This window comes from Garra rufa, chromosome 13 (genome assembly GCF_049309525.1).
Source record: "Garra rufa chromosome 13, GarRuf1.0, whole genome shotgun sequence".
NCBI lineage: Eukaryota > Metazoa > Chordata > Actinopteri > Cypriniformes > Cyprinidae > Garra > Garra rufa.
This window is the reverse complement of record NC_133373.1, coordinates 15,867,340-15,890,411: the sequence shown is the minus strand read 5'-3', so window position 1 is coordinate 15,890,411 and position 23,072 is coordinate 15,867,340. Positions and strand designations below refer to the sequence as shown.

The following is a 23,072-nucleotide window of genomic DNA, read 5'->3' as shown; positions in this document are numbered from 1 at the left end:
TGAAATAAGTACCTTGGGTAAGTATTAGATATTAGTAAGTATTAGTCTGAGGTTCTGAATGCTCTGGACTGGGGTATCATTAAGGCAGTCTCTATATCTTGCTGTGCTGAGCTTTTCTTCTACTCTGACAAGTCCCTCAGTCCCTGCCGCTGAAAAACAGCCCCACAGCATGAGGCTGCTACCAGCACACTTTACTTTTGGGATGGTACTCTCCAGGTGATGAGCAGTGCCTGGTTTCTTCCATAATGCTTGGAATTGAGGTTCATCAGACCAGAAAATCTTATTTCTTACAGTCTGAGGGTCCTTTAGATTTTTTTTTTTTTTTTCAGATTCCAAGTGTTTTCATGTGTCTTCACTGAGGAGAGGATTGAGTCTTGCCACAGTGCCATAAAGCCAAGATCGGTGGAGTGTTGCAGTGATGTTTGTCCTTCTGTAGGTTTCTCCTATCCCCACGTATGATCATGGAGCTCAACTTGAGCTCAACGGACCTTGGTCACCAATCTGACCAAAACCTATCTCCATCCATTGCTCAGTTTGGCCAGGAGGCCAGCTCTAGGAAGAGTCCTAGTTTTTTCAAACTTCTTCCATTAAGAGTAATGGAGACTACATGCTTCTGTGAACCTTCAATGCAGTATAATTTTTTTCTTGAACTCTTTCCCAGATCTGTGGCTTGATGCAATCATTTTCCTGAGCTCTACATGCATTTTCTTTAACCTCAGGGCTTGGTTTTTGCTCTGATATGCATTTTTAGCTGTCAGACCTTTTTATTATTACTATGTTTATATTTCCAAATCATACCCATTCAATCGAATTAATTGATATGTAATTGAATTGCCACAGGTTAACTCCATTTAAAGTGTAGTAACATCTACAACCAATGTGAATGCTCCTGAGCTAAATTTCAACTGTCCCAGATAAGGGTATAAATACATATGCAATGAAATCATCATAGTTTTTGTTTTTGAAAAATTTGCAAAGATGTTAAAAACCTGTTTCTTTGCATGTAGAATAATGTCAGAATTTTTTTGAAAGCAGTTAAACATAAGGCAGCAACATACCAAAATGTGAAAAAAATAAGGGGTATGAATACTTTTGCAAAGCACTGTGTTATAATATAATATAATATAATATAATATAATATAATATAATATAATATAATATAATATAATATAATATAATACAGGTTTGTTATGATTCCCACCCGTATTACTTACTAATCAGCATCCATTAGACTCAAAGAGATGACCTATTATTGGAATAAAGTAAAATGTACAAATAGAGTGTTGAGAGAGAGGGAGAGTGGAGAGAAGCAGGTAAGACAGACAGAGAGAAGGATAGCACTGCAACCTTGCTGTCAATCATTAATCTCGCCTTACCATGAAGACATTCATCAAACAGGCCAATACTGCTGAATCAGATCCACACACACTCACAGCCCTGGGGCTCTTCATCCATCACACACTACACAGACGTTTCTGACCTCAATAGGGAATCACTCTGGGTACACACTCGTCTATTTACAAACCGTATACACACACAGACTCATACCTGCTGCATCATGGTCTCCTTGTACTGTTTTTTCTGAGTGACTTTGATTGGCGGGAGTTTGGTTACTGCAGAGATCAGGAAATTCATGAGGATGTCCTCACAGTTGGCCAACTGGTCCACCATTGACAGCAGAGACGTCGGCAGGTAGTATGTGTACAGGTGATGATAATACCTGACCAAGAAAAAAAAAGGGAATAAATACAAATATTTATTAGTAGGGCTGCCCCCAAGAGTTGACTAACCATTAGTCGACAAGAAGACATCACAAAGTCACGGAGTCCCTGATGCACAGGTTAAAATCTGGTCTATGTGGTAATATAGTACATCGGGCAGGATACCCAAATGCTCACCTATCTTTCATTGACCTCAAATATGGCTTTTCTTCTGAAATATGTAAGTAGTAGCCACTTTACATGGTTGCTCAATCTAATGTTAACTTAGAAAAATATGCGCTATTCAAGTGTCTGTGCGGAGTGTGGACGCTGAATAGTAAGTAGTGTGCTTATTGCATGACAGATGGAGGCAACTTGCTCATAAAATACTCTGTCATTTTTGGTCATAATGAAAAAATAATACATCTTTAAAATCTGTAAAGACTCTACATTTATTTGTTGCAATCAGAATAACAACGAAACTTTGTGCTATTGTAAAATAAAGCAAACAGGATGTGCTTTCTGAGCGTGGAACTTCAAAACTCTGTGTATACTTGCCTTACAGACATGAACATTTTACCAATGGTTATTCCTCTTTTGTTTTTTTCCTCAGTATTCTCTTCCATTCACCGCCCCCCCCTGTGGTAATACCCACCACCAACACATTAACAAAATTATATAAATAAATAAAAAGATAACATTTACACACATTTTACATATGATCCCTAATTCCTAGTAATTGAAATAATATTATTTAAACATCAAATGATAATAGTATTTAATAATTAAATAAAACAATAAATAAATAAATTAAAGGAGAGGCAGGAATATGTAAATGGGTAATTATTATAAAATGTTTTGTTTATGGTGGATACTTTGATTTTAGGGGGGGGGGGGGGGGGGTTTCAAAGTGTATACTTTTACTTTTGAGTTCATATGTTATCTTTTCCATAGAGTGTACTTTAGAGACTATGTCTAACCTATCACTTATTCCTGGGGATTCTTGCCTTCTCCAAAATTTAGTTATTGCTTTAAGAGCTGTGATTCTCAATATTCTAAATAATTATAACTCATCTTTACTAAGTAACATAGGTCCGATACCCAAAACTATATTTTGTATTTTTATTATATATGATTTCTTGAAAAGTTTTTCCTTTTACCTGAATTACTTCTGTCCAAATTTAATGGGCTTTAAATTCACCACAGCTTCTCTAACATCCTGAAAATAGATGATTGTATTTGAAAGATATTTCTGGTGTTATAAAATATCGCATACTAATTTTCCAGGCATATTCTTGCCAATATGGTGATTGCGTAGTCCTTAGATTATTTTTTATTTAACTTCATTCCAGTCTTCTTCTGTATTTTATTACCTAACCCAGTTTCATATTTTGTCTTAATATTGTATAAACCCCCATCCTTAATTTCTTTAAATATATTATTTATTCGTCCTATCAAGTTATCTAGTTTATTGATTTTACTAACTTTAATCATAAAACGTAACAGAGGGTGAATATCAAGTTTTTATTTTAATGTCATCCTTTAGATTTTAAGATATTTGTAAAAATAATTTCCCAGATAACATATTTTTTCTCTATGTTCTCAAATGTCTCCATCTCATTGTCTCTGTAAATTTAATAAAATCTTTTAAATTCTTTTGCTAGCCCAAACCTTAATGTATAATCAAAAATATTTGGTTTAAAATCTGGATCTCTTGCTATTTATCTTAAACAAACCATCGCCTCATCACAAATTTTTTATCACAAATGCAAATTCTTCTCCAACATTCAAAAGTTTCACCTACACAATAATAACCTTAAGTTTTACTCTTGGTTTCCCCTCATCCCAGATGAATCTTCTAAAAATACTATGCCACTTTTTAAAATGACTAAGATGTATACAAGCAGGAAGATTTTGAAACAGAAACAAAAATCATGGGAGTATATTCATTTTGATAGTACATATTTTTTCAATCAAAGATAATGATACTATTTTCCACTTTTTAAAATCATTTCTTATATTAGTTTCGTAATTATAGTTACACTTATATAAATTCTGTACTTTGTTTGGAATTTTCACTCCTAAATACATTGGTTCCATTTAAAATCATATTTCTCATTAAATCCTTCTTGTAATTTACTCCCAATTTCCATAGCTTCTGTCTTATTAAAGTTTAATTTATATCCTGACATAACTCCATATAAATCGGTCTCTTTTAACACTGAGGGTAATGATGTTGGATCTTGGATTCCCTGGGGGTAAGCAGATCAACATAAAATGTTCATTTTTGGGTGAACTATCCCTTTAACCAATGTCTTTGCTGTTGACTCAGATAGCTAGATAGATAGATTATGTAAGGAATAATTGACGATTGCTGTTGACTCAGATAGCTAGATAGATAGATTATGTAAGGAATAATTGACGATGGGCCGTAGAATTCTTAGAAAATAATGCACACCCGAGGTGGTGATGTGGTCACGATGCGAAGCGGAGTGGCCGTTCCACCTCGGGTGTGCATTATTTTCGCAGAATTCTACGGCCCAAAGTCAATTATTCTGCTTATACTACAGTTACCACATCTCAAGACATCGATCAGATGATATATTTCAAGACATTCGTCCGATTTTAATCCTTAAAACGCCATTGTGAGTAGGATTAATTTCTTACGCAGCTCATCCAACAGCTTCGTTGCTAGTCATTTTAGACCTAGTAACAACACTTGAGCCGTTGATAGCAAACTAATGCGCTTAATAATGCAGTTTAGACCGACCGACAGACAAGCAGATGGACAGCAAGAGAGGGGGGAGAGAGTTTAAGATCGTAAATTACCTCTCTCAAGTCTGTGTCTCTCAAAGGTGACTGGCAGCATCGTCTCTACTGACTGTTAAACTTTAAGTCCATTTTCTTCAAGACCACGCCGTTGTTACCTCGCGTGAGAACTGTCATGTCGTTTTTAAGTTGTTTATCGTCATCGTCAGAGATGCACTAATGCTAACGTGAGTGCTAACTGTGTGTGCGTCTGTGAGTGAGAGAGAGCGAGAGAAATAGAGTTTGTGCTTTCCGTACATAACAAAACGTAATATTGTGGAAAAAACATGGACATAATCTGTAGTTTTTATCCTGTTGTTTACTGTATTTATTAGTTTGGCCAGTGTCATTGTGGGTTTTGGTTATTTTGCTGTTTTGGGCTGTAAGGACCTTTGAAATAACTGAAATCGTGTTGGCGAAGTGATATAGACATGTACTGCGGTCAAAAGCTGCCTGGAACTACGTTCGCTGTGCTTTTCCCTGCAAATAATGCACACCTCTAGAACGTTCGCCAGCCAATCAGATTCAAGCATTCAATGGCTCTGTAGTATAAATTATTTTAAAGAATGTTGATAACCAAACAGTTTTGGCTCCCATTGACTTCCATTGTATTTTTTTTTATAAGTCAGTGCTACTTTTTTATTCCACAAAATAAATAAATACATACATATTTTGGTGAGTAAATTATTACAGAATCTTCTATTTTGAAAATCTATGAATTATCCATATATTCTTTTAGGACAATCTTCTAAGAAAACTTAAATGAGTGCTCCATAAAGAGCAACCTATGAGTAATAAAATGTTCCTCTGGGTGAGACTCAGAGTATAGTCATGATATCCTGCATAGACAGAGAGGCCACCCTGCTGTGAGAACCTCAAAAGACAGATGTTTTAATTTCTGAGTGACACCTACTCTCTCTCTCGCCGTACTTATTAAACCGAATCTCCTTTCCTGCCTGCAGACGTCTTTTCTGTCATTCTCTTTCCTTCCCTCTGTTTTTTTCTCTCTCTCTTTCTTTGAGGGACAGCCGTCACAGCGTTTCTCTCAGCCCTGCAGGTGGCTTATCTCTCTTCACACGTTTATTTATGTCTTTTTCTCCTGCACACTTTAAGCTGGGGTCACTTTGCAGGTGGTGTGTCAGCTCGCTGACCAGTAGCAAAGCGGTTAATCTGTGTGTCGGGTGTGTGATGTGTCAGTCTGAAGGTCTGCATGTGTGTGTGTGTGTGTGTGTGTGTGTGTGTGCACGTGTGCGGCTCTGTTGTGAGTGATGAGTTCAGAGACCTTCAGCTAAAACAAACTGTGAACTCCATCTCACCTGTGCCATTTATCGTTAAAATATGGCTAGTGAAACTGTCAGACTGAACATTTATTACCTGCTTTAATATCAGCCTGTCTCTGAGCGATCTCTATCGCAGCAGGTCGCACATTCGCCTTTTACAAGCACCTGACACTGACCTCGTACCAGCCTCTTGTCCAAATTCCGTGAGAGCCGCAAAAAACCTGTGACTGAAGATTCAACAAGCTGTAAATCCCTGCTGTGCTGTTATTAGGGTGTTGTGGATGGTTACTACAGTGTTTCTATCTGGTTGCTAAGGTGCTTTTAGAGCATTTTCATATTGTTGCTAGGGTGTTGTGGATGGTGCTCAGGGTGTTTCTGTGTGGTTGCTATGCTGTTGCTAGGATGCTGTGAATGGTGTCTCTGTGGTTGCTAAGGTGCTCTATATGTTTTACAGCATTGCTGTTGCTAGGGTGTTGTGGATGGTGCTCAGGGTGTTTCTGTGTTTGCTAAGGTGCTTTGAGTGTTTTAAAGCATTTTTTGTTGCTAGGGTGCTGTGGATGGTGTTCAGGGTGTTTCTATGTAGTTGCTATGCTGTTGCTAAGATGTTGTGGATGGTGTCTCTGTGGTTGTTAAGGTGCTCTAAATGTTTTAGAGTGTTGCTGTTTCTAGGATGTTGAGGATGCTGTCCAGGGTGTTTCTTTGTGGTTGCTATGCTATTGCTAGGGTTCTGTGGATGGTGTTCAGGGTGTTTTTTCTGGTTGCTAAGGTGCTCTCAGTGTTTTACAGCATTGCTGTTGCTAGGGTATTTTGGATGGTGTTCAGGCTGTTTCTGTGTGGTTGCTATGCTGTTGCTAGGGTGTTTTGGATGGTTACTACAGCATTTCTATTGTGGTTGCTAAGGTGCTTTACAATATGACAATATGATAAATAGAAATACTATAATACATACATTATCATATTGTTGCTAGGGTGTTGTGGATGGTGTTCAGGGTGCTTCTTTAGTTGCTAATGTTATCTGAGTGTTTTACAGCATTGCTGTTGCTAGTGTGTTGTGGATGGTGTTTAGTGTGTTTCTGTGTGGTTGCTATGCTGTTGTTAGGGTGTTTTGGATGGTGTTCAGGGTGTTTCTAAGTGGTTGCTATGCTGTTGCTAGGGTGTTGTGGCTAGTGTTCAGGGTGTTTCTGTGGTTACTAAGGTGATCCGAGTGTTTAGAGTCTTGCGACCGATGGTTTTCAGAGTGTTTCTATGTGGTTGCTAGAGTGTTTTGGATGGTGTCCAGGGTGTTTCCGTGATTGCTAAGGTGCTCTAGGTTATTAGGAGTGTTTCTGTTGCTAGGATGTTGTGAATGGTATTTAGGGTGTTTCTGTGTGGTTGCTAAGGTGCTCTGAATGGTTTAGAGTGTTGCTGTTGCTAGGATGTTGTGGATGGTATTGAGGTTGTTTCTCTGGTTGCTAAGGTGCTCTGAGTGTTTTACAGCATTGCTGTTACTAGGGTGTTGTGGATGGTTTTCAGGATGTTTCTGTGGTTTCTAAGGTGATCTGAGTGTTTTAGAATGTTGCTATTGCTATGGTGCTGTAGGTGGTGCTGAATGGTGTCCATTGTGTTTTTGTTCCTTTGTTTTGGATGTCTTTCTATGTTTCTGTAACCCCAGAGGGTTAAACTTTCAAACATTTTTCTTTCAAACATTCTTTAAAAAATCAAACAATGTTATATCTAGGGCACTGGTTAAAATGTAACATAACTAACATAACAGATTCTCACATTTTTACTGCCAGCTATCTTGGTAGATATTATCATGGCGATAAGTCATACAATTTTAATGAAATAAAAATTGTCTGACTTAAATCTTTAACATGTTTAATAAATGGTATTTAATTAAATTATCCAGTTTAAAACCCATTCTATACTTATGCTGAATGGCTGAACAAATATTTCTATTAAACATTGTTTAACTAATTTTACATAATTACAGTGTAGGTACACCATACTGCAGCTTTTGCTGTACACACATATTCCTTACAGATAAAATAATTTATACCATATATTCTAGTCTAGTGGTTCTCAGCCAGGGGTAGGGGCCCACTAGGGGGGTTCAGAAAGCTTCCAAGGGGCCCGCAGGATGACTCTAAATTAATAAAACTATTATTAACCAACTTTTTAACAAGCAGAAACTGGGAGTATTGTCAATTAATTGTTTCTTATACCAAAAGTTCAAGTTAAATCTAACCTTTACCCCAATGTCCCTAAGAGGCTAGTATTAATGCTATAGTAACAAAAGTGTACCAGAGTCAATTGTATCTCTTCATGATGAAAGATGAATTCACATTGGGATCACTAGAGATAGATGACTGAGGAATATTTATGTGCTAGATTTAAGAGAAAATATATTACTCAGTTAAGCTTTATGTGGAGCTTGATGATTCTTGATATCATTTGTATTTTAGAGTTATATTTGACAAGCTACAGAAACAATACATTTCTTTCTACAGGGAAATCAAGGTACTGTATAAAAGTCTTTTGTGATATCTTCAGAGGGACTTTGGTTCACGACTCTGCATGATGTTCCAGCTATGAAAAAAATGTTACAGAATCATATTTCACATGTGAACATGTAGCATGTTCAGAGAAGTGTTAATGTCATGTGTGACTGTTTATACATTTTTCCTTCTACATAGCTCACTGAGGATTGAGGTGCAATGATTAGAAAAGGAAGAGGAATTACAGTAAGAGAATACATCTTCATGCTCAAATCCATTTATTTGCTGACATATCTTGTCAATATTTGAAATTCGATTTAAAAAAGGTACATAATGAGTAGTTTTGAAAACTGTTCACACTTATCTTTTTTTAATAGTAGAAGCATACAGAGTGACTAGAGGTTAATTAAGCTCCAAAAAGAACATTAAAAAAGCTTTTTGTGAGATCAGATTTAAAAGAATAGTACACACCAATACTATATGAGTTTGTTTCTTCATTAAAGAGATGGATTTGTAGAAATTTAGTATTACATCTCTTGCATACTAATGGATCATCTGCAGTGAATGGGTGCCATCAGAATGAGAGTCCGATCAGTTGATAAAAAACATCACAATAATCCACAAGTAACTAAAACAGCTCCTGTCCATCAATTAACTTATGAAGTGGAAAGCTGTGTTTGTAAGAAAAAAATCCTTCATTAAAGCCATTTTAACCATCACTTCTGGCCAAAATATGAGTCAATAATCCACTTTATCCAGTCAATAATGTTGATGTGAGATGACAACTCCATCCCCTGTTTTCCTCTTACACCAAAATCCACCAATATATTTATTTAGGACCTTTTTTGGACTGTTTTTGCTTGTGAAGGAATAAAGTAAACAGTTTAAGAATGGCCTGAGTTTTTTTCAATACATTTAGATTTTTGAGTGAACTATTCCTTTAAAATTCCTTTTAAATTAAATGTCATTTGCCCTTCTGCATATTCAATCTATCCCAAGACAAGCGTTAATAATGTTTAAGATCAGACCTGGCCCTATGAATTTTCCCCAATAGTTGAATATACAGAAGTTAGAGTTATTTTTTGGTTATTGTGTATGTAATGCCCTGTGAAGAAGCTAAGCAAGTAAGCAGATTAAAACAAGCAAAGGATTTTGCTTATTTTTGTAAAGGATTAGTAAACTCAGCTAATCAGGTTGTATTAGCTATGGCAAACTGACTACGGATATTTTCAGATGACACACACTTTAATCCACAACTGTTCCTGGGTCTCTAAAACAATTAGAACAAATGAATCAAAAGTTCTTTGCAAAAAGTTTTATATACTTATCTCTGCCTTTCTTTATTTTTTTTCTCTCTCTTGCTGTTTTATGAAAATGCTAAATCACAACGTGAAAAGATATGTACATTTAAAAAGATACTTTATTACTATTTTTGTTTAAGAAAAAATAAGTAAGTATAGTGAGTCTCATTAAAGTTTTATAGAAACTGCATGGAGTTCCGATGATATTAATATGCAGAATTTGAATTAATCTTTGGGTATGCTGAGCACAAGGTGGGGCTTATCAATATTTGTGCACTAAAATGTTATTTGTGCACAGTAATGTTATGTAAAATAGGCAGTTATGAATTATTATGTACAAAATTATTTTTTAATACTTCATTACTTAACTATTTACATTGCTTAGCCCTACAAAACCTTATATGCTTTTCTTTCAGACATATTGGCAGTCATTTGTTTTGTGTAGATATATTCAATTATTATTTATGGATTTTACCATGAATAAGCAGAAGGCTTATTCTGCATTGTCTGATCTCAACCATTACTAATTAGTGATAGTGGCTGATGTTAAATATTAAAACTCCTACACTGTAAAAAGTTTTCACCAGATTCAACTTAAAAACCTAAGTTCAGTAGCTGCCTTAAGTTTTTAAGTTAAATCAACTTAAAACTTCGTCATTTTAACTTATTACAATAAAAATTAGTTGATATAACTTGTAAATTGAAATGGCTTAAGTTGATTTCACTTAAAATCTTAAGGCAGCTGCTAAACTTAAGTTTTTAAGTTGAAACTGGTGAAAGCTTTTTACAGTGTATATAATATGCTTTCTGATTTTGGAATTTGGTCACACAGGTTAAGTCCACCAGTTATGTAGAACGATAATCACTATCATTTACCATGCATTTACTGTAGTAGCAATAACTACACCATGGTTTTGTGTCAGGAATGTATGTAATGTTTTTCGTATTACATTTTATATTATTATTATTAATGTAGACATGTAATAAATGTATTAAAGGAGTTATGGAATATAATTACAGTATTTTTGTGATTAAGTGTCACAAATCTGGTTGGTGCTCTGCGGACCGCCCACCACCAGATGTCACATTCACCGTATCACTACACACAGACTGTCACTTCTCTACCGTACTGATTGCGTCATACACCTGTGGCCAATCAGTAGCGCTATATAGTCCCGGACCTTCCTATGCACGTCACGGATTGTTATAGATGTTTTTGCTGTTTTCTAGCTCCCTAGTTTCCTAGTTCTCTCGTGCTTTTTGCTCCCGCCCGGCTTTGGACTTTCGCTCGGATTATTGGACCTCTCTCTCGGATCACCCTTTACGGACATTGCTCGCCCCTGTTTGGACTATTGCCTGCCTCACGGACTTTCTTGTGCTTCGCCTTTGCTATACCTGTCTGCTATCCTGTTTGACCCTGCCTGTATGACCATGTTTCTGCTTCGTCCTTCTATTAAAAGCTCGCTTATGGATCCGCTCGCCTCTTGCCTCTCACTCCCTGTAACAGAACAATCCGTCACAACAGGATCCAGCAGCTTTTCGCCCGAACAGTTATTTGACTTGGACACAAACAGGACTTTACGCAGAATTAAGCAAGGATCATGCACATTGGATCAATACACCCGTGAGTTCCTCTCTATTTCAAACTATTCCACTCTCCCGGACTGTATAAAGATTGAAGTATTTTGTGATGGCATGAATGATCCGTTAAAAGCGAGGCTGAGACGCGAGGGTCCGCGCTCTTCGCTGGCGGCTTTCATGAACTTTGCCTTGTTGTTTGTGGGTTCGCCGTGCACCGTGGGGGTCGCAGAGAGGGAACGCGACAACGCGGCTATGACAACCGCGCTCCCCACTTGCAGATTGGCGGTCATGCCGAAGCATGATGCCACGAACACGATTCCCGCCTGGATCGCTCGAGAAATTGCGGCCGCGCCGATGTGCGCTCGCAAGATGGCGACTAAGGCGGGGTCCCATCACGTCACTACTGCCATCCAAGTGTCCAGTCAAGCTTCCAAGGCAAGTCAAGTTAAAGCTGTGTTTCCTGAGTCCAGTCAAGTTAAAACTGTGTTTCCTGTGTCAAGTCAAGTGTCCAAGGCAAGTAAAGTTAAAACTGTGTTTCCTGAGTCCAGTCAAGTTAAAGCTGTGTTCCCTGAGTCCAGTCAAGTTAAAGCTGTGTTCCCTGAGTCCAGTCAAGTTAAAGCTGTGTTTCCTGAGTCCAGTCAAGTTAAAGCTGTGTTTCCTGAGTCCAGTCAAGTTAAAGCTGTGTTTCCTGTGTCAAGTCAAGTTTCCAAGGCAAGTCAAGTTAAAACTGTGTTTCCTGAGTCCAGTCAAGTTAAAACTGTGTTTCCTGAGTCAAGTCACATCACAGCTGTCGATCCTGAGTCAAGTCACATCACAGCTGTCGATCCTGAGTCAAGTCACATCACAGCTGTCGATCCTGAGTCAAGTCACATCACAGCTGTCGTTCCTGAGTCAAGTCACATCACAGCTGTCGATCCTGAGTCAAGTCACATCACAGCTGTCGATCCTGAGTCAAGTCACATCACAGCTGTCGATCCTGAGTCAAGTCACATCACAGCTGTCGTTCCTGAGCCAAGTCACGTTATCGCTGTGGTTCCTGAACCAAGCCAAGTCATTGCTGATCTTCATAAGCCAAGACAAGTTTTCGCTGATCTTCATGAGTCAAGTCAAATCACAACTGAATTTCACAAACCGAATCACGTTTCGTCTGACCACTCAGCACCAAGTCTCGTCTTGTTTGATCGTCCGGAGCCAAGTCTCGTCCCGTCTGTCTATTCAGAGTCTCGTCGCGACACGTCTGCGCACAAGTCAGCTCCTGAGGTCACGTCTGCTCACAAGCCAATCCCTGAGACCACGTCCCAGGCCATAACGAGGCTTCCTGCTCCGCCCCAGCTCCCGCCTGGTCACAAGCTTGTTCCAGAACTCCCCTTGGTCAGAGAGGCTGCGCCAATGCCTCCAGAGGTGTCAGCCTTGGCTGTGGAACCTCCTATGGAGGCGGCATCTCCCTATAAACTCTTTGTTTCTCCCCTTGTTCTGTTAGCTTCCTCTGTCCCTGCTCTCCCCAGGTTCCGGACCAGGATGCGGGTACCTGTTCCGCCCTGGAGGGCTGCTCCGCCTCCTGTTCCGCCCTGGAGGGCTGCTCCGCCTCCTGTTCCACCCTGGAGGGCTGCTGTGCCTTCTGCCCCCCCTCCGGCTTCGCTCTGGAGGTCCTTTTCCCAGCCGGTTCTGCCTCAGTCTCCTGGCCCCCCCACCGCTCCCCTGGACCCCTTTTTTTTTTCCTTTTCTTTTGTTTTCTTTGTTGGAGCGTCTGGAAGCCGCTCCTTGGTGGGGGGCTATGTCACAAATCTGGTTGGTGCTCTGCGGACCGCCCACCACCAGATGTCACATTCACCGTATCACTACACACAGACTGTCACTTCTCTACCGTACTGATTGCGTCATACACCTGTGGCCAATCAGTAGCGCTATATAGTCCCGGACCTTCCTATGCACGTCACGGATTGTTATAGATGTTTTTGCTGTTTTCTAGCTCCCTAGTTTCCTAGTTCTCTCGTGCTTTTTGCTCCCGCCCGGCTTTGGACTTTCGCTCGGATTATTGGACCTCTCTCTCGGATCACCCTTTACGGACTTTGCTCGCCCCTGTTTGGACTATTGCCTGCCTCACGGACTTTCTTGTGCTTCGCCTTTGCTATACCTGTCTGCTATCCTGTTTGACCCTGCCTGTATGACCATGTTTCTGCTTCGTCCTTCTATTAAAAGCTCGCTTATGGATCCGCTCGCCTCTTGCCTCTCACTCCCTGTAACATTAAGCTATAGCATTTGTGCATTTTACTAAATATATTTAGACTACCGTTTTTCATACAGATACCTAGAAACCATATAGTTATATTTTTACCATGGTATTGAGGTGCTATATGTGTGGTTTTAACTGTGGTTATCATGAACTATATATATGCTACTATGGAAAAACAATGGTTAATTAATGGTAAAAAAAAAAAAAAAAAAAAAAAAAGTCACTCAGCAATGTGCATTTCTAAGAGACAAAAATGTAATATTAATAATATTATCAGGCTACACAAACCCGTTTCTACATCTTTCACTTTGGAGCAAAAATCTGCCTTTAAACTTGAAAGAAATAAAAATGACATATAGAAAAAAATATTGTGATAATTTTTTGGCCATATTACCCAGCCATAAAAAAAAAAAAAAGAAAACACCCCTTGGCTAGGTAATTTAATGCAAATAAATGCTAATTGTAACCTGGCAAACTACTTAGTATGTGTTTTGTTGGGAAAAAGAAAAAACAGGCAGAACACAACAGAAAAAAAAAAACACTGCAACAGAAGAAAAACAAATATGCTTGAGGTTGTATTGTGTTGTCTGGAGATTACCTGTGGTAGAACGCAGCTCCTGTGAGCACCATGGAGTATTCATTGGTCCATTTAGAGGTATAACCCCACCTCCCCTTCCCACTGTCCCAGTAATGGCTGCGTGCTGGGTAGCCTACGATCCGATCTGGAAAACTTTGCCAAACGATGAAGGCAAAATCCACCTGCAAACCCAGAGAAGACAGAAGTGCACAATTTTGATTGCATAGCTATTTCAGAAGGTGAGTAAATAAAGACGGATTTTAACTATTCCTTTAAGAACAAAGGCATTATGTTCAATTTCATTATCTCTTAAAGCTTAGATAAAACCAAAGCGAACACACTGCTTGAGGAACTCATCAGAAGAGATTAAAGAAGTATAATTAACAAAAGCAACATTAGCTCTTTTGATAGTCTGTTAAAAGAACTGACACAGGCTCACATTCAGTGAGATAAATTATCAAAGGAGCCAATGAGAGCTAAAAGAGAACAAGCCTTTTCTAACTCGGCTCTTTATTTAGCCTTGGATTTTCTAATGCCTTCAGACATGCTTCAGCGTCAACACAACTGACTTGTCTGCATGCAGGAGATGAGAGCAGTTCTTGCTCTGTCAAATTCAGTGTGCGCACACATTAAAAAATGAACCCTCAAATCAGAGGAAAAGGTTGCAAACGTCCCCCTTAATGTTACAATAGATTAATCGCTGCGTTAGCAGCGGTCTCGGAGCCAGATTTATGACATCATGCAAATAACGTGGCCTTAAGGAATTACGGCTTTAAGGCGCATCGTTGCAGCAATGCATTGTGGGTGACACATTGAAATTTGCTCCATTCATTTTGTGTACCGGACCTTGATTATGGATTTGAGCGAGTGGGAAAGATGAATATCTTGTGGAGTCACGACTACTTGGTCTGAGATGAACAGAACTCACAAATGGCTCACAAATGAGTTTAACTAATTGTCTAGCTCTCTTATTTCATTTAGCAGAATGTTAAAAGAACCTAAAGTGTTCAATGTTCCTGCAAGGTGATAACTGCATATTAAAGTGCAGTCCCTGAAATTATGGTAACATTTCTCAGCACGTCACTTTCAAACAAAGTAGTTTTATGTGTAGTAAAACCAGTCAATTTTTGTAATTGATGTGGGGCCTTCAGTCCATTGGTTGTTGATTGGATGGTAGTCTCACATAGCCAGACCTTCAGACTGACGGCAGAAGGTCTAGAAACCTTGGCTGCTTTGAATAGCCAAGGACCAGCAAAGAGGCCATATGACTGACAGGTAAATCCACCAATCACATTTTGATTTGGCTGCATCATGTTTAGGGGCGTAGAAATGTCCCCACAATAACAGACCGGTGTGTAAATTTCTTGGTCATATTTTAAAGAAATTCAGAAATGTTCATATGCGTTTTTTCATATTTGTCATCTTAAAAATTCGCCACGCACAGAAATATTTCACACTGAGTCCAATGCGTATTAATTAATTAGTTGCAAAAATATTCGCAAAACAGTACTAAATGGAGTCTTTAAGCAGTGAGGATGACTTTATTGTCCTCTCGCGTCTTAAAAGGAGAAAAAGAAAGGAAATATTGGGTCCATCCAATACTGAGATACAGAAAGGAAGGAGAGTTTCCCTCCTCATTAAGGAGCAGCGGGATTATCTCAAAGTTGACTTCAGGATGTCAGTGGCTCAGTTTGATGCTTTGCTAGTGAGACTAGAGCCACATATTAAAAAGTAGACCACCAATTTCTGTGAACTCAGTGTGTAAGGATCTCTACAATGCTTTGTGCCGTGAGATGAAGTGGATGAACTTGAAAATTGCTGTTCTGGATTTTGATGTTTGCTTGTATGGTGGCTCTGAATTGTTAAAACACCTCTTAAAATGCTCGCTACAGATACAAAAAATGCTGAAAATCGAACCCGATCTGATTTTATTAATGACGAAAGTTTTGGAGGCAATGTGCAAACGTGATTGACGCAACTTGAGATCGTATTTATTTTTCAATGTCCAAAACATTTAGGCCTTAAGCCACATACTTTACATGTTTAACATATTTAAATCCAGCAGCTAGTTGATCCTGATAAGTGCTTATTGTCACAGCTGTAAACACGATGGCTTTCTTCATCCATAAGAAGGGTTTGCCGTTACAGCAGTTTCTAGGTGGAACGTTAAAGAACGTGACACACACGTCTCCCAAAAATACTGTAGAATTCAACCAATCAGATGACGACTTCGAAACTCCTAAAGTATTTCCAATTTGTGTGCCATATATGCATCAGACTTTCAGCCAATGGTCTGTGGGCATGACGTCTGAGGCTGAGATTAAAGCCACAATATGTAAGATTTTTTGATTAAAATATCCAAAAACCACTAGAACAGTGTTATATATTTTGCCGACTTGTGTACTTACATTATCCCAAATGTATCTTTTAACACACTCAAATGTATCTAGTATGATAAAACAGCGATTTTTTTTCTACATATGCATGACTGGAAGGAGCGGAAGCAGTTGACTGTAGTATAAGCTTCGCTGCTTTCAAGGCATGTATCATGCTTGTCCTTTATTAGCAATCGCTCCAGTGGCCTCATTTCGCTTCCACGACTTTCAGCCCCATTCTGCTTTATACTATAGTGACCTTAATAAGTATTTAATACATTAGCTCAGCTATGAACATGATTTTTGCCCGAGTCCCGACAGATTGCATCGGCTGTGGGGATGAAGACAACAACTCATCATCAAACTACGCCTTTGGTTATTTGTTTGTTTTGAATATGCTACCTCTAGCGGCAATATACAATACCTATATTGTGCCTTTAATTGGATGGACACAGATCTGAATGAAAACCTGCAGTTATTTGTTAGAAAGGGGCCTGCACCAGGATAGCCAGCGTCAACACAGGTGCTTGACAAATTTATGCTAGAAAGATTAATCTTTTTCTCTCCAGAAGATATGACAAATTAATTAGTGCAAAAAAAAAGTGTGCATGTGCTTGTACTGTGCAGATTACAAATTTTTTGTCACGCACCTAGTGTATGCGTACAAACCAAAGTATATTTTGGGTTTGAGCAGATTAACTGATTGAAGGACATTATCTGTAACAAAAAAAGCATAGATGTCAGAACTGCATTTTAGGAATCATGCACCAGCCAAGCAACTGCCATTGAGATGAATGGGAATGCTAACCTCCTTGATAAGCACACATTCACAGGGTCAGATGTGCAATAAAGATAAATGGGAAAACAAATATAGGACAGATGAAGACACAAATTCACCTGCAGAAACATGCACAAACACTAGATTAATGCTGTAATTTATATTACTCTGTCATTGTACTATAACAATTATTACCCTTTCTGGTCAATTCTTCAGGCCATTAACTGCAGCACAGACATCATAACCCATGGGCTCCACTGTGCCGCTGTTATGCCGCACATGTGCCTACAGTCTAATGATGCTTGGCGCACAAAAAAAAACTCAACCCCTATATTACATTTCCCATTTTAATAAGCCAGTTAATGAGTCGAAACAATGCAATTATCAATTCTGTGGAGCCATAGCGCCGCACAGCTTTAAAAAAATGGAAACTACTGCTAAATATGCCATATTCTCACATTCTCAGCACTTTTCAATTAAAACCCTCTCAAATGCTTAAAGGGCAATAACTGGGGCAGATAACTGTGCAAAAAGAGGGGAAGCTTTCCTCCAAATGTTGCTGGATTTGTTTAAAGCCACAAGAGCTTCCCCACTGAAACCGAGACTCATTAAACTTTTGTAATACGGGTTCTGTAATCTTGTAGCGCTATAAAAGTTAAGTGGATATTCTGGCCAGGCAGAGGTAAAGATGTACTGTGTGCAGTTAATAAAACATCGGTATATGAATTATGAATAGCAGGTTTCAAACACACACAGAGCTTTGCCATATGTAATGAGAAATTAGATCCCATCCAGCCATCTGATTGGACACATTCTCACCAAATTTGACAGTTGAAATATTATTCTGAAGTAGATTATAATTTACAACATACATTGCAGTACAGCCAGTGCACTTTCAAATTGCTAGTAAATTTCACAAACAATTAGAAGACATGTCAAGTAACACTAAATTAAACATTAAACTCTGAAGCAGTAAGAGATCAGTCTTTGGGATTTAAATTTGTTTCGCTAACTTCTACTGCTGAATGGTGCAGCTTTTCAAAACTTGCACCATAAAAGAGGATCAACAAAATCTTTCAAGATCCGATTGCAATGGAGTTAACTGTACATTCCATAACCAGATTAATTCCCACATTGTTTTGTCTCCAACCTCTGCCAGGAATTTGCAAACAAGCTTCATATTCTCATATATTCTGCCAGGAAAGCTGCTGAAAATGTGTTTCTTTTGTTTTTACCACACCCTGTAAACTTCTGGAGAATTGCGTTGCCAACAAATCCTTCCTGGCCCTTGGATCATCTCTGCCTTAATCAAACTTAGACCTACGACACCCTTATCATCAAAGCACTCTGTCTGTTTTGAGAATAAATAAATCCCAGAATTCTTCACATTTCATGAAACATCTTTGCCAGATGGTGCAGCCATGTTTTCTGAATTGGCACTGCAGCCACCATTTGCATATCATAGCTCGAGGAATGATAGTTGTTAACTACACATTTATAATCCTTTTAAATAATAATTACTCCGGATTTGGCCAATTTGCTGGGAAACTGGAATCTCATTCAGGCCTTTGAAACTATTAATCTAAAGGACATAGTTCATTAAACTTTTAAAATGTGTGTCCCTTTCTGTCATGTCATTGTTCTCATCAAGCTTACTACGAAAAGTATGGAAACGTATGGAAGCCAGTTTCCGCCAATAAATAAAAATTTAAAAAAGGTAATTGCGACCTTTTATCACATAATTCTGCCTTTTTTTTCTCGCAATTTCGAGTTTACAACTTTTTTTTTCTTTAGAGCTTTTTTTTCTATTTTTCTCAGAATTGTGAGAACAGTTTTTTTTCTTGCAATTGCGACTATGTATCTCGCAATTCTGACTTTTTTTCTCGTAATTGCAGCTTTGTATCTTGCAATTCTGACTTTTTTTCCTCAGAATTGTGAGATATAAACTCAGAATTGTGAGAAATAAAGTCATAATTGTGAGATATAACCTCGCAATTCTGACTTTTTTTCTTGCAATTGCGACTTTGTATCTCGCAATTCTGACTTTTTTCTCAGAATTGTGAGATATAAACTTGCGGTAACACTTTATAATAACGTTCAGTTGTAAGTCATTTATAAGTGGTTAGTTAATGATAAAATAATGATTTGCAAGACATTCATAAATGCTTAATAAGTGATAGGCTAACAATTTATGTATGTTTTGTTAATTAATTTACAAGTAATTTACAAGTAATTCGTTAATGATGAAGTAATCATTTACAAAACATGACTATGCATTCATAAATGATTAATAAGTGATATTATGTTTGTATTTTTATATGATTTTTAGATTAAGTTGTAAATCATTTACAAGTGATTAGATAATGATGAACTAATAATTTACAAAACATGATTATACGTTCACAAATGGTTATTAAGTAATATGCTAACAATTTACAAATCTGTCGTAAGTTATCTTAAAAAAATAGCATATCATGAAATAATCAAACAGATCCTTGGAAAGTGGTTAATACTGTGAGGATTTTGTCTGTGTTTTGTCCTGTTCTGGTTTTCCTAGCGTTTTCCCCCCTCTGTTTCCAGTACTTTTGGTTTGTCCCATTTGCTCCCCCTTTTGGTTTAGTGTTTTTGTTCCATCCATGCCCATATTTGTATTTCCCCCTCGTCATCTTGTTAGCTTGTTTGTGACCACGCCTTGTTTTTCAGTGTATTTAAGAGTCTGTGTTTGCACACCCCGTTTGTCGGTCAATGTATATGTTACTTCCGTTTGTTTTGTCATGTGCTCATTTCCTGCTCCCGGTTTTGTTTATTTCTTCATTTTGCAGTGTTTTATTTAATAAACTTCAATTATTCAGTTACTCCGGTTCTCCTCGTCCATCTTCACTCCTCAACCCGCCTGACTGTGACAAATACGTTACTAGTTAATATATTATTTGTTACTTAAAAATAATTAAAATATCAGTCATTTAAATGTTTATCCTTCACTGAAGATCGCATCATGAATAAATCATTTACAAATCTTTCTGCATCCCCTAATCTAAAGTGTAAACAATTCATCAGTTGTAAATGTTTTACTCATTTTTCAAAGGTCTTTCACTCAGTGTGTATACTCACCTGATACCCACACAACCTGTAACCGGCAGGTTTGTAAAACATTTACAACTGATGAGTAGTTTACACTTTAGATTAGGGGATGCAGAAAGTGTTGTAAATGCCTTATATACACCATGTAAGAAAGATCTACAAATGACGTGTAACACATTTACAAATGATGAATTGTTTACACTTTAGATTAGGGGATGCAGAAAGATTTGTAAATTAAATATTCATGGGTTTACACAACAGCTTTTGAATACTTTGTAGTGTGTACTGCAATGTAAGGGCTGACTGGTGAGGGTAAAGATGTCTTCTTTGGCAAACATGAGCTGCGCCCCAAATGACGCACTATACACTCTGCACTTATTTACTTATGCACCAATGCACTATGCACCATGTAGTGTATGAATTATATAAGGTTATTTTGTATTTTATAACACCCTAAACAAACTTTCACAGGAACCTCAATTTTTTGCTTCTTATCAACTTCAAATTTGGAATAACATATTTAGATGTAAGACTTTAAACTGATATCAAATTTAGGGTAAAACCTGTTATGTAAAATATGTATTTTATATAAAATATAATAAAAAATGTACAGTGTATTTTCTTTACAGTAAATTTAAACTTCTGTAATTTGTTAATACTTTATTTATTTTAAAATTCTGCTTCTGCAATAATCTGCTGATAGAGACCTACCTTAGATCCAAAGTGTTCATGAATTACAACAATTTAAGTTTGGATAGTGCACTTTCACGCCTATTTTAGAAAATGGGGGTGACAGTTAAGGGGTTAACTAGTAATTTTTTAACCATTTACTAAGGATCTGTTTAATTATTTTATGATATGCCATTTTTTAAGATAATTTACGACAGATAAATCATTAAATATTACTTACAATAATGAGCATATCACTTATTAATAATTTATAAACACATAGTCATGTTTTTGTCACACCCCCGGACTTTCTTGTTGGTTTTTCCCATTTTCCCCCGCAGTTCTGAGTGTTTTTGGTTTCTCCCTTATTGTCTGCACCTGTGTTTGTAATTAGTCTGTCTATTTAAGGTGTGTGTTTTCCCAGTACTCTTGTCAGTCTTTAATGTTATATGGATGTTTTCCCCTGGTGTTCCTGTGTCTGCCTGTATTCCGTTGGATTTATTAAATATACGTCTTTTATTTACGTCGTTGTTCGTGTGTTCCTGCCTACATCGTGACAGAAAGACCGACCGAAACAGTTTTTTTTTGCGTATTCCACCCCGTTTTGTTTATCATTCAGTTTTTCAGTCTTTTTGTTTCCGCAGTGTTTTCCCCCATGGATTCCTTCCTCCGTCCTGAATTCATCCTCCTCTGGCTGAAGCAGGGGGATTTACCGCTCGAGGGTTACACATTCATGTTCCAGCTTGTAGCAAACACCACCAGCTACCCGGACGACGCGCTCTGTACGTTCTATGACGCTAGCCTCAACGCGTCGTGCAGAGCGCCGTCGTCCGAGGATGGCCCTCGAGCGGATTTCGCCGCATTTGTGGAGTGGACACTGGCGAGAAGCAGACCCGCGTTCCCCGCCTGTTCCAAGGAGCATCTCGCCAGTGCCAATCCGGACCCAGAGCCCAGCCAGCCACCCCGACCCGCGGATTATGAGCCCTTCACAGACGGAAAGCCCGAGCCCGGAGCGACAGCAGTATGGAGTGCCGACGGGGTCAAAACTGCTGATCAGGTGCGTGAGCCGGCCATTACATCCGCGACGGTGGAGTGCTTCGTGGAGCAAGAGAGGGCTGTAGAGAGCCCCGTCCACTGCACCGCCACTGGGGGTGAGCAAGAGCACTCTGGGGACTTAATTGACTGTTTCACGGAAATACCCATCTGCCTGGATTTCCCTCCCACCCTCCCTCTTCTGCCTAAGCCTGAATCTCCGCTGGTTCCGCCCAGCCATCCAGAGTCACCGCTGGTTCCGCCCAGCCTTCATGAATCCCCGTTGTCTGCTCTCTGTCCCCTTGCTCACCCTCAGCCCACCATCTGTGCGGTGGGTTCGCCGCGGGTCTGCCAATCTCCATCGGTGTCATGGCTGGAGGATCCCTCGCCATCGCCTCCAGCCTCAGAGTCCTGGACTCCGCCTCGGCCCTCCGACCCTGTGGCTCCACCCCGGCTCTCTGCTCCCTTGTCTCCGCTGTCGCCCGTCGGTCCACCAGCTCCACCGGGCTCCATCGTCCCTCCGGCTCCGCCCTGGTCAGTCGTCGCCCCACCTTCGCCTCTGGACTATACTCCTCCGGCTGTGCCTCGTCGCTCCGTCCCACCGGCTCGTTGGAACTCCTCCCTCCCGCGGGCACAGCCTCGGCCCTCTGTCGCTCCGGCTCTGCCGCGGACCTCCGGATCTCCATCTCCGCCTTGGTCGCCAGAGCCTTGGGTTCCGCCTTGGCCCTCCGGATCCGCGGTGTCACCCAAGATCTTCGGCTTTCCGTCTCCGCATCGGGCTCTCCCACCACCTGCTCCGCCTCCATCGGTCGGCCCCATGGAGTCGTCAGCCTCTCCTCCACCATGGCTCCTCCCTCCATCGGCTCCACCTTGGAACTCCATCATGGCTGAGTTCTGGGTCCCACCTGGCTCCTCCTGCTCCAGCCCCTTTCTGTCACCTCCTTGGCTCCTCCCTCCATCACCACCCTGGACTCCATCTTGTGTCCTCCTCCCGGGAGTCCGTCCTCCACCTAAGCCCCCTCCTAAGACTTTGTACTGTTTCCTTTTGTCTGTTTGTCGGCACGAGGACGTGCCTTCCGGGAGGGGGAGGTAATGTCACACCCCCGGACTTTCTTGTTGGTTTTTCCCATTTTCCCCCGCAGTTCTGAGTGTTTTTAGTTTCTCCCTTATTGTCTGCACC

General features: G+C 39.4%; 1 protein-coding gene across 1 annotated transcript in view; it reads right to left on the bottom strand.

Annotated features, from left to right (window-relative positions):
* LOC141283190 (exostosin-1) overlaps positions 1-23,072 on the bottom strand; it is a 370,248-nt gene that overhangs the window by 1,147 nt on the left and 346,029 nt on the right. Inside the window, 2 exon segments of the mRNA XM_073816472.1 lie at positions 1,549-1,720; positions 13,979-14,139. Of these exon segments, the coding sequence (XP_073672573.1) occupies positions 1,549-1,720; positions 13,979-14,139 (333 nt within the window).